We start from the raw sequence: 12,991 nt of genomic DNA, 5'->3' as shown, positions 1-12,991 counted from the left end.
ATTACTCCTCTCCTCGGGTTCCGTTTAAAGGAACTATAGTATGCATTTTCATATCCAAATCTCTTCAGTTTCTCATGATCTTGTGCTACCAAATGTGTCTCCTGCAGAAAAATCACTTCCATCTCACTTTTTTTACATTTCAACATCACTTTGCCCCTCTTTATCGCATTATTCATTCCATTAACGTTTAACGACATCATTTTTATACCTTTAACCATCGTCATCTTTCTTCTTCTTTCGTCTGTCCCCCCCATGTCACATTCATTCCCCCCTCCGGTTGTAGCCTCCGCTCTCTTCACCGAATACATATAATGATTAACATAAATAAAAAACAAACTTTACATAAAGTGCTCCCAAGGCGTTCGGGGGGTCCCTGTGTCCCCCCCTGTCCCCTGCTGGTGGGTGAGGAGTAATTGCTCTCCTAGTGAGAGGCCTCCTCCTGACGGCTTGGGGGTTTGAAACCTTTGCCCCCAACCGCTCGTCATATTTGTCCAGCATTCTTACTGTTTTTACTGCTGTCGTGCTCCTGGTCAAAAGCGCTCTCCTTCATTCTGAAAGACCCCCCCATTTCCTAGGTCCCCCTCAATGCGGCTCGCATGTTCCAATGTCCTTCTTTCCTCCCAAACCCGTGTGTGGTGTCTTCTGTGTACCCCTTTTTCTTTTCTATGTGATGTCCATTTATCCCCTTAATCCCTTCCAACTGTGTTACTCTCAGCGTGTGTCTATGTACTTGTTTCCATATGTTCTGTGTTCCGTCTATCTTACCTAATTATATTTCCATTTATTTCCTCCGTCGGCCTGTGTATTATGTGTCCATGTATATGTTATGTTCGTTCCTATATCCTGCCTCTACCTGGGAATATGTGTTTATGTATATGTTATTTCAGTTTCTATATTTTGTCTCTATTTGGATAGTTTTTCAATCTCTTGTGTGTGTACTCATCCGTTCGTCTCCTCCCGCCTCCTCTCCTTCTCTGGCCTCCTCGTCCGTCTCCACCTTCGGTCTGTCACGTCTCACCTCGGCCTTCTCCTCTCTCCTCTCTCCTCCCTCCTCTCCCGGGTTTCGATCTCCCACTCTGGTCCATCTGCGTGCCCCCTCCAATCTCTGCTGCAGGCTCCGCGTCTGGCCCTCCTGTCTCCTTCCCTCTCCGTCCTCAGTCACCTGCATCCCCCGTCGTCTCATCTCCTCCGCCGCCTCCCGCGCCGTCGCGTACGTCACCGTCCCTTCCTTCCAGTGAATCCTTAGCGAGGTCATGGGTGACTGGAATTTCATTCAGTTTTCTTTCAGAATTCTCTTCAGTCCCGCGTAGGACCTGCGTGTTATTGCCACCGCTGTCGAGTAATCGTGGTCAAACGACAGCCTTTTCCCCTCGATTTCTATCTTCTTGGTCCACGCGGTTCTAAGTATCAATTCTTTCACCTCGAACCTCAGAAAGTTGATTATCACCGCCCTCGGGGGTCTGTCCGGTTTCGGTCTCGGAGCCAACGCCCTGTGGGCCCTCTGTATCTCCATCTTTTCCAGTCCCGTCTCCTTCAGTTGTTCCTTGATAAGCTCTTCCACATATTGGATCACCGATTCCCCTTCGACTCCTTCTTTCAATCCCCATATTCTGATGTTATTTCTCCGTGACCTCCCCTCCATGTCTGATATCTTTGTCTCCATCTGTTCTTGCTTTTGAATCGCACACGTTAACACCTCGTGTATCTCTGTGCTCCATTCCTCCATCTGCGCCGTTCTAGTCTGTACCCCTTTTACGTTACCGTCCTGTTCCGCCATCTTCTCATCCACCCTTTTGAGTTCTGTATTCATTTCACCTCTGAAGTCCTCCTGTTCCTTCCTCAATTCCTCCCGTAACTTCCCAATATCGTTCCTTATCGTGTCTGTGTTCAGTTTTATCGTTGCTGTTATGGTCTGCAATATCCCGGCCTGCATGACCACGGCCCATCCTGGCATTCCCGTGTCTGCCTCAGCGGGACCTCCCCCTTCTTCCGCCTTTCCCTTCTCGGCTTCGCTTCGGGGACTCTTGTTTCTTCAAATTCTCCTCTTCTCGTGTGTTCTCCATTTCGCTTTCCTTCACAATCGTTGTCTCTTCCTTACTTCTCGTGTGCATTTTCATTTTTAATCACTTTTCGGGTCCTTTATCAGTTTTTTCACTCTTTTGACTAGGAGCTCCACCGCATGCGTGTTACCCTTCCGCTCTCATACCGGAAGCCCCCCTTGTAGCCTTTTTTACTTTACATGCCTATATTAAACATTTAATGTTTTCAGAACTGTGCAAAAAAAAGAAAAAAAATATCAAGTGTCCCATTTCACTTGTTATATTTCCACATTTTAGTGTTCTTCAGTTTTTTTTTTTTTTTTTTTTCTCCATTCGGTGTGAGAAATCCAGCTTTAACAAGTCCATCAAAGTCATGTTGCATGTCTGAGGTGGAGATGCGAAGCACAGCTGCCAGATGTTCATCAGTGAGAGAGGATCTGTACCTGGACTTGGTAAACGTCATGACTGAGAATGTCTGTTCACATATGTAGGTGGATCCAAAGAGAACCAACATCTTCTGAGCATGTCTCCTAAGCGTATATTGTGCGTGTGAACGTTGACATGAAAAGAAAAAAGTAAAAAAAAATATATAAAAAAAAGGTTTAATTTTTTTTTAAATGATCATGTAATCTTTCGCGGGCCGGTCAGAATCATGGGCCGTACAATGCCCAGGTCTGCACTATAACCTCCGTCACAGTCCTATACCCCCCGTTTGTGTTTGTTATTTTAACTTCAGTTTTTTAATACTTCCTGTTCTATTTTTTTTTAACCTCGACTTTTAACTGCCTTGCTGTTTTTTTTCCTACGATCTTGGGTGTCGTGAAAGGCGCCACCAAATAAAATGTATTATTATTTGTTACCCAGAAATCCTAACAAAATATATACATATTATGGTGAGGAGACCGTACATTAGGAGGGGGTGGGTGGGTTGGAGAAAATATGTCCATTAGGAGGGGGGTTTGGACATTTACGGTCATGAATGATTATGTCAAGAGAGAGTAATACTAGTCGGCATGAATGACTAGAGGAATACTAGTCGGCATGATGTACTCAGATCTACACACGTTAGGCCTGGAAAGGTTATGGAAAACCATCGACTGAAGGTAGAATCTGTAATACAGTCAACAGTACTGCACTTTATTTACATATTTTGTTTTGGTCTGATGTGGGTTGGAGTCTAGTAACGGAATTACACCGATTTTCTCCAGACCTCTTGGCAGAGGCTGAGGTTTAGCCAGCAATAGCAACCCCTCAACTCCAACCCACACAGACTAAACATTTAAACAGTGCGGTATGAAGCGGGTCTCTTTTGCCTAGAGGTCACCGTTTGATGCATTACAGTAAATATGATGCTTAAATATATTTTAAAGCAGAACAAGGAAAACGCATTATATTAAAATCGGGTGCTGAATGAGTGAGTACAGACTGAGCTCCTGATGCAATCAATTTATTATCACAATCAATTAACAAAACAAGCTAAATACTTTGTTAAAGCTACATAATATATACATATCTATACACCATGAGGAAAAATAAAAACCACCATACGGTCACACTAGGATCAAGCGAAAGAGAGGGGGGCTTGATATATACACCTTAGTAAATGGACTGCATATACTGTATACACACAAATTTGTTTATAGCAGTGTTGTAAAAAAAGAAGTAAGCTGAATAAGGTACTGATTAGCCCCTTTTGTGACTGATGCAAGCCCTGCTTGAATACGCAGTCACTGGTTCCCACGTTACTAGCCATGTTAATGTGCACCTGCTTAAAAGCGAGCGGTGGGTCCAAAATATATCAGATATTTCAAAGGTACTCAGTTGCATAGGGTTTGAAAGCTCGGCGTTGCTAATAAACATTTTAAATCATTTTAAACACTGCATTATTTCCGACGTTGGGTGCATGATGCGCATGCGCGCAACAGGCAGACAAATACGGAAATACAGCCGTTTTGAGCAGTGTTGACCAGTTTATAAAAATTATTTAAAATGTTTATTAGCAACACCGAGCTTTCAAACCCTGCCGCATGTGTGTGTGAAACCCTAATGCAACAGAGTACCTTTGAAATGTCTGATATATTTATATATATAACGTGGGAACCAGTGACTGCGTATTCAAGCAGGGCTTGCATCACAGTCACGAAAGGGGCTAGGTACTGATAAGATAGATATGTTGGCAAGACGATGAGAAAGACAACCTCCGACATAAACAGACAATTATAAATTATAAAAAGGGATAAAAATAAGTCTTGTAACTATTGTTTAAAATACAAAATTTTATACAAAGAGATAGTAGCAAGGTACTGTAAGGCAAATCACAACAAAGACATGCAACAATGGGCCCCGACATACAGTGGGTCACTAATGATAATGACTGACTGAATGACTGACTGCATCAGCGGGAACAAGAGCCCTTGTGAGGAAGTTGTGTCTGCACTAATCATATCACTGGTTTGGTGATGAAAGCAGATTGTAGGGCACAGATGGATGGGGGGGGGGGGGGGTCACAGACCAACTGTAGGGCCCTATGGCCCTGACTAGAGCTGAGTTTATACCCAACTAACTGAGAAGTGAAGTCAACAGGGGCTGACAGGTTGTTATCGATAATACGGTTTTAACAACCATCTCACTTGCCCTGTAGGGAGTCTACAGTAAAACCTGCTAAGTGGGGAGGCTTCATTTTAACGGGACTTGTGCAAGATTCACCTATTGTCTTGTAGTACAGCAAGCTATAAAGGCACTGAGCAGGGTTGCTAGTAAAAGCCGAATTAGGAATGCTATATCATACAAGTGAAATGTAGCTGTGTGAAAACCCAAAGATTAGAATATTTTCAATAAGTTACAATTAAATTGTAGAAAATTCAAAGTGACATTTTCACAGCCAGTATGAAAGCATCCATAGAAAAAACATCAAGTCGATTTCTATGTATAGCATAGGACTTTCACAAATCCCCACAAAGCCAACTTAAAAAAAGAACAGTAAAACGCTGCATTCAAACTATTAATAATACACATAACCTGATGTTATTAAGCTGTTCCATTAGCCTTATAATGTTGCATGTTTGATAAGCTCAACTATTAACCAAAGCCCAACTCCTTTCTGTCACCACTACCCACTATTCTACTGCATGTGGTGTTCATGATATTCAGTCCCAAATAATATTATTATTAATTATGGCTGCCCCCATGACTGAAGCCATTCAAAATGTTAAGTGTCTAAAAGCCATGGTGCAGAAGGCCACATTGATCAGAATCCTCACTTTTTGACCTAGCTACAAAGTCACTTGTTTCACCCTTTCCCTGCACCTACAGTCTTTCAGTTAGTTCATATCGGAATGAGAACAATATAGCTTTGTTGTTCTGTCCTCACCATATTTTGTGCTGCCTGCTCAATATTGTATAAACAGGTAAAAGTATAAACAGTTTCCCTTTTGTAAATGCAGCCTGGAATATAATGGATATTTTAATAAGCCTCTGTTGATCTTTTTATTCTTTAAATTCATAAGTAGGCCTACGGTTTTAATAAGTTACAGCTCCAAACTACTTTTTATTCATTTTTTTGTTTGTTTTATTTGTTTAATCTGGAAAAATATGATTGCTACTGTTAAAAAGGTTGCCAATCCCCGATTTAGGTGGATTATCCATTAAGTAATCTGTGCATCTGTGAAGCACCAGTTTCCTTGTCCAATTGACAAGCAACCAGATTCACTATGATCCAGATCCATTTGATGAGCTCAGTGTTGTCGAATAAATTTCTCCCAGTAAGTAGAATAGATTAGATAGAGTAAGGGGCGGTCAGGTGGCGTAGCGGAGATTGCGCGCGTCACCAATGCAAGAGGCTGCGGTCTCGACTCCCGGAGTCAGCATTGCCTTGGCGCTATACTAACCAGTTTGGCTGGGTTAGGGAAGTCACGGGTGGGAATCTGGCGTTGTGGACAGGTCAGGTCTGGGCGCTTGCTCAGCGGAGGCAGGACTTGATGAAGGCAGCGTGACCTCCCACGCGTTACACTTCACCAATGAGTCCTCGCTGCCAGGTGAAAAAAGAGTCACTGGCTGTCGCCGCGCGTGTCGGAGGAAGCGTGCGGATGACTTCAGGATTCCCTTGTACCGACCAGTAGGAGAACATGCGCACAACAAACAGGTAGGGGAGGGGGGGAATTGGCACAACGACTAAATTGGGACGGGGAGAAAACAGAAAAATCTGAGAAAGAGAGGATAAAAAAAGGGGGGGGTCCACACAGAAAAACAAAAAACATAACATGAGATACTATGACAATCACAATTCACTTATGTGAATTATGATTGAACTATGTTGCAGGGGGATGTCCCATCTCCGGTGCCTCTTTCGTTCCGTCCAGCTCTGAAATAAATAGAAGATAATGTATAAATAATCAGACTATATAAAAAAATAAAGGCTTCTAAACTCTATAGGTGACACAGAGCACCCAGGGGAATGTTAAGTATGGGTATATTTTGAGATTCTGAACGGAGAACACCACTATAGAATCAAACTAAAACAAACAAGCTGTGGGTCCACAAAGATCAGCTCCAGAACTTATAATAATAACTTTATTTTTATACAATGGCATGCAAATTTCTTGATTCTGATTGGCTGGCTAAAACAGTCAAGTTAGACGTTTGTTATTTAACACACTCCACATAACCCCAGATCCCTCCCACAACCGAATTACTTTTTTTTTCTGTCTGAATGAATCCGCCATAGATGGACAAATGGAAGTATGAATAGCTTTTGAACGAATCCTCCAAAAAAGATAGTCAACTGGAATATGTTAGTTCGTTACACATATGTTGGATTATGTCATTGGTTTGTCATGATTCATTGTGGAAAAAAAAAGAAATCGATTATTTTCTTGTCAGACCATTGGATTTGATTGATGCTAATTTGATGCAAATTTTATTAACATATTGCAGAATGGGTACAATACAGTACGGCCAGAGAAAGACCAGAGAAAGACTTTCATCTCGTTTACATCAGGGTCCCCCATTTTCAATTCATCATAACATATGACATAGATAGACAGTACTGCTACATCTATACATTTATGACATACCAGATTTACAAATACAGTACAGTTTGTAGGGATGGGAATTGATAAGATTTTATCGATACGATTCCATTATCGATTCTGCTTATCTATAAGATTCTTTATCGATTCCCTTATCGATCCCTGATAAAAAATAAATAGGAAATCTAGTTTGAGTAGTTTTCAATCACTGCACTTAGAAACAGTGAAACAGCGGGAGGATTTTGGGAGCATATGACAATGCAATTTCGAGCCCTTACACTTTGTCAGCCACGCGTTGTCGTTAGTTCATGCCGACCGTTGAGTGCCCGCCAACGCTATATAGTGTTTGTTTGTCGTATTTTTTTTATTGGCGATTTGAATTCATATTTCATCAATCGAGCCTCAGGTTAGTGTTGCAGACTCTCTGAGCTCAATTGGGAAGATACCGCCCCCCATCGTCTCTCCCTGTGTAACTGCACCCCATTACTTTAGGGGGGGGGGGGGGGGGGGGCAGTTTCCTCATTTAACTTTTCCGTCAAGCCAACTGAAGAATCCATTGTGATCGCCGGCCCGGAAAACGCGTGGATTATGTATTTACAGTACCCAACGCTGAATCAATAAACGCGATCGATATTTGGAATGGCGATCAGGAATTGGAATAATCTCTTTGGATAACATCTGATCTGAGGTAAGTAATTTATTTTACCAGTCTTAGGATAATCAGAGCTATTTTCACAGAGATATCAGCGTTTGCCCTATGCGTGTGTGTGGCTGTGCGAGCGATCAGGAAATGAGAGAAACGATATTTCAGCCCGCTTCTATAGCGTGCATAAGTACACATATACTATCGATAATCTAGCGTTTATTTGAAAACGATTCATAAATAGGCCGAAAAATGACAACGTTTGTGTATGCCAGAATATTCCAGTTAGTAAATGCCGTTTATCACGCAATCTTTATATTTTCCTTGAAAACGAGGGCTTTTCAAAATGCTATAAAACGGAAATGAAGCGATTAAAAAAACAATCAGTTTCGACAATGTTGACTGCAAACAAACAAGTCAACGACGGGCAGATTAGACACATAGCCATAATTTAAGACAGATTATGCGTTCACAACGCTATCATTGAAGTGGGTGGTGGTATTTAACAGGGGTAAGGCAAACACAAGTGTTTAGTCCCTTGTTTGAGCCGAATCTGGGTTTAACATGGTTTGTGGAGCTCCCTCTGGTGTCTACTAGTGGATCTACTATTGGATCTACTTTCTCTGTGGATGGTTGTGAATAAATCTCCATTATGCTTCAATTACTGTGTGTTTATTGTATAGCAATAAGGTTGGTGAATTGGGCCATTTTATAAAAGCATTACATCACTTCTGAAGTCGTGTGTTACTCATTAGATCATGCCTAGGGTGGTCTAACGACCCTCCGCTGCGCGTCGGGCCTAACAACCACCCCTAGGTGTGATCTAATGAGTATAACACACTCCTGCGCATGATGTAATGCTTAAGTATAGCACCTTTCATACAAGAATTGCAGCTCAAAATGCTTCACAGCAGCAAAAAGACGGGCACAAAATGAGCACATAAAGTGCAGACATGTAAAATCAGTTTCACATTAGGATCTAGCATCCCAATAGGCCACTTTGTTTATAGTTTGATTCTATGGCATAAAATGACATACAAGCATAAAAAAGATAGCAGCAAGGTAATGCAAATCAGTTTTTCATATTAGGATCCATTAGGCCTCCGTTTGATCAGTTTTAAAATAGGCAGTAATAAAAAGAATAGTAAAAAGTGCAGTAAAATGATGCAGTGTGCAATAGAATAAAAATAGCCCTCATTTACAATAATCTGGTTACTTTACAGAACAGCTCAACTTCGAGTTTCTTTACAAAGGTCCGTTCTAACATCACAAGTTTTACTTCTCTGATCTCTGGTTTTGGGAGAGAGAGAGTAGCTCATATAGTGACTGAATGTTCTGGCATTCTGAGTTCTTCATTCGAGTGGTAAAAGGTGCATTTATATAACAGCTTTTATCCAAAGCGCTTTACAATTTGTTATGCACATTCACACCAACGGCGGAGGCGACCATGCAAGGTGCCGACCTGCACATCGGGAGCAATTAGGGGTTAACTCATTTGACTGCCACGCCGTTTTCCCATCTTTACTCCCTGGAACCAGCGTTAGACCATTTTCACGATGTTTGCGGACACATCGTATATTCTATATTATAGCTATGGAGATAATAGTATGGCTAATTTGACAGGCACTATTTATAGTCTAACATGGACAAACCAGTTCATTTCTACATACTTTCCTTTGTGCGCTATTCCACTCTAAACATCGGCCCGTTTAAAAATAATCCAGCCTCGTTTTCTAGATAGTGAGATATGACGTGTTATATGCATATGCGCAAATCGCTCGGGTTGCTCGCCTGAAACTCAAAATCATCAAGGGGGGGGGGGGGTTTACAAAGCTGCAATCGTTTCCAAAAGCATGTTTTAGGTTCGGTAAAATAGACCCTACCTTAGTCAGAAAGTACTCCAAAATGAATAATCCCAGCAGTTCCATCGAGATCGCTATTAGTCGTGTGCATTGGGCCTGGCTATAATACGGGAAACAATAGGTTTCAGGCGAGCAGATTGGCAACAGATAGCTGTGTGCTGATTCACTTTCAGGGGGAGGGGATTCCTGCCGCCGGAGGTACCTCAGTACTGAAAGACAACTGAGAGACCCAGTTCAGAAGGCCACCTGTCGGGATTCGATCGCTATTGCAATTATAATGTAGGCAGTAGTGCCAGGGAGACACAGGCAGGTCCACGTGAGTGTTTAGAATGGGAACATAGAAAAAAGGATCCAAAAACGAGAAAGTTAAGCGAGAAAGTTAAGAGTCTTGCTCAAGGACACTTCAACACGCTGCCAGGGAGGAGCGGGAATCAAAATGGGAACCTTCCGATTACCAGACGAGCGTTCTACCTCCTGCATGACAGTGTTCCCCTTCGAGTCGAACTTCCTGGTGAAATGGTGCAAACAAAATAAATCTAAAATAAAATAGAAATGTCTACTAGAATCATGTCTCATATCTCTACAAATGAGGTGTGCTATCCTGGTTTTTGGAAACGTAATTTTCACTCATCAACACTCAGTGAGCCTGGCCAGGCCCCCTCACATGGCAGGAGTCTTGAATCAACACAACCATCATAAGAATACTGTGCAGTGCCAACATACTGGGAGATGCTACTTTTAGTTCTTCCGTCTTAGTAATACATCTCTATCAAATGCAAGGCTGGAAATGGGACATAAATTTGCAATGTGGCTTCCTCACCCCCCCCCCCCCCCCCAACCCCAAAAAGGTAAACAATTCATTCAAAATGACAAATTACCTTCCCTCAGTCTCTTGACTAATTCCATCAGTCTCACACAGTTGGCACATCCTGAAAAACATTAACAGTGAGTTATGGTATACTAGTGGTGAGCACGAAGGACACAAGTTATGGTATTTTTCCCTTTATACAGGTACAGGTAAAAATCTCATTCAGACAGTCTCATTTACAAGAGTGACCTGATCCACCAAACAAACATACCAAATACATAAAACAAGTTCCAGACAAAGTCCAAGAGGCTAGAATCTAGATAAATTAAATTAAATTAAGAGCAAGAACAAGAACAGGCGCCCCATGGATGCCCTTTCAATATTGCGTATAAGAAGCTTAAAATCTCCAATGGGAATTAGGTTCGGGAGCCTCAGTTCCTTCTGTAATAAGTTCCACATAGATGGGACAGAATAGGAAAAGGCTGTTTTTCTTTTTTTTTTTGAGTTCTGTGTGGGCAAATGGTAGAGAGTTAAAAGATCCTGTGACCACAGGCCAAAGCGACTGAACTCTTGATACAAGGACTAACTCTAGACAACATGCTGTCATTCTCTAGTTGACTGAGCTCTTGATACAAGGACTAAAGGTAAATATGACTGAGCTCTTGATAAAACTAACGGGTTCCAATAAGCTCCGACTCACCATGGCTCCGAGGTGACTTTAGGCTCCGAGGTGACTTTAGGCCTCTAGCCCTTGCTGGGTCAGCCGAAGGTCCCAGGGCTTCAGCACTAGCAGGTGGTCTGCTTGTGGTCTGGCCAAGCGATGGCATCGCCATTGACCTTGCTGTAGGTGAAGGAAAATGGGTTTTGAAATAGTATTTGCTGTATTTTGTGACTGTAAAAGGTTAGTTTACATTGGAAATATTTGTAAACACTGAAGTGAAATAGACATTCATAGCATTATAGTATCTATACGGTTATTATCTAATAAGTATTACTACACAAACCAACCAACAAAGTATACAAGGAAAATGTCCAAGTGTCATAAATGTAACATTATGCAGAGGTACATTGACAATAAGCTCCAACTCACCGACCACGACAGACTTTAGGCCTCTAGCGCCCCTCGCTGGCTCAACACATGGCAGGGCTTCAGCGCTAGCAGCAGGTGGTACCAGATCATCTAAAAACACAGGGAGATGGAAGACTCAGAGGAGTAAAGCGTCGAGAGATGGATGGAGACTCAGGAGTAAAGCACAGACAAATGAGCGGCACGGTGGTGTAGTGGTTAACACTACAACACGACGGGATGGGTTAGGCGCAGAGACTCTATAGCATCGGCAACTGAGAAAAAGACAATGCATGCGTGTGTATCCCGTGTGCCGCTCAAATGGCATGTCCAGTTTGTTGCATGCCGATTAAAGACCCCCTAAAGAGGTCCTGCATTATTATTATAATGGAGACCGAGAAGAGTAAAGTGTTGAGATCAGTGCATGTGAGCGGATCGGAGCGCGAGCGGCGCGGGGCGCGGAGCGGCCGGTTTTGACGTGAGCGAGGAGTGGGTTTTAAAATGAGTCGGCGCGACGTCCGGAGCGAGAGTTCTCCTCCGCTCCAATCCACTCCAGGCCGCTCACAGTGGTTTAACACTGATGTAATATATACATGCAGTACAATGCCAAAGCAACAGATGGCGATGTACAAACATGAAGGCCATTTTCAACCAATGAGAAGGGTGAACCTGTGATAGGCTGTTCGTTCAGGCTTTGTCACTGTAGAGACGCCCACACTCACTCTAGTTAGAAAAAGTATATTGACGCCATTGTTGTTGACGTTAGCTTACATGCTAACGTTAATGGCAGCGACCATAGCATTGTGGCTCGGCTAGCCTATCATCGCTTAATAGAGATAGTGAATGGATAAACAACGTTATTTAACATTGCAGAATGGCTACAATTACAATGCGGCTCAATACAAACAATTGTTAAGGGGCCCAGGGGGTGTAGACTGTTGTAGTTTGAGCTCATTTACACCATGCTCCAAAAAAAGAAGAAAAAAAACTGCCGAGCGATCTGGCGCGGGGAGCGGGGAGCGCTCGATTCAAGGTGAGCGGGGAGCGAGCGGAGAGCGACTTGGGGGCGGGGTCAACATGAGTGATTAGCGGAGCGGACCAAGCTTTAAAGAGCGAAGAGCGGATTTCTCGGCCGCGCCGATCCGCTCACGTGGTCTGGTTGAGATGGATGGAGACTCAGGAGTAAAGCACAGAGAGATGGATGGAGACTCAGAGAGGGGTAAAGAAGAGTTCTCCTTCACCTGAATTAGAAATAACACAACATAATTTCCCCCACAAAAAAACATTCACAGTATTTACCCAACTTCTTCTTCTTCTTCTTGGCTCCCATCAAAGCTTCATTGCTGGTCATGATGAGAGTCCTCTTGGTCTGGCCAAGCGAAGTGTGTGCTGTTGGTGAAAAAGTAACTGCGTTAGATTTAAACACGTGTTGCTTTACCAGGGAGACCAGTGATTTCAGGGAACGATGAACCTATATCTAAATATGTAGATTTTTTTTATTAAACCACTACTTCCAACGCTTCCAGCTTATTTACAGGACACTACA

At 42.7% G+C, this 12,991-nt stretch overlaps 1 protein-coding gene across 1 annotated transcript in view; it reads right to left on the bottom strand.

The window, feature by feature from the left end:
* Window positions 1-4,534: 4,534 nt before the first annotated feature.
* Window positions 4,535-12,991, bottom strand: part of LOC311238210 (uncharacterized protein) — a 30,378-nt gene continuing 21,921 nt past the window's right edge. Inside the window, exons 4-8 of the mRNA XM_084326235.1 lie at window positions 12,745-12,834; window positions 11,470-11,559; window positions 11,080-11,220; window positions 10,450-10,500; window positions 4,535-6,399 (exon numbers count right to left, since the gene is read on the bottom strand). Coding sequence (XP_084182361.1) covers window positions 6,347-6,399; window positions 10,450-10,500; window positions 11,080-11,220; window positions 11,470-11,559; window positions 12,745-12,834 — 425 coding nt within the window. The 3' untranslated portion in view covers window positions 4,535-6,346. The remainder of the gene's footprint in view (window positions 6,400-10,449; window positions 10,501-11,079; window positions 11,221-11,469; window positions 11,560-12,744; window positions 12,835-12,991) is intronic.

Source organism: Notolepis coatsorum, assembly GCF_963971535.1.
Source record: "Notolepis coatsorum genome assembly, chromosome: 12".
In the NCBI taxonomy this organism is placed as follows: Eukaryota; Metazoa; Chordata; class Actinopteri; order Aulopiformes; family Paralepididae; genus Notolepis; species Notolepis coatsorum.
Note: the sequence above shows the minus strand (reverse complement) of the source record. Positions and strands in the feature narration are given on the sequence as shown.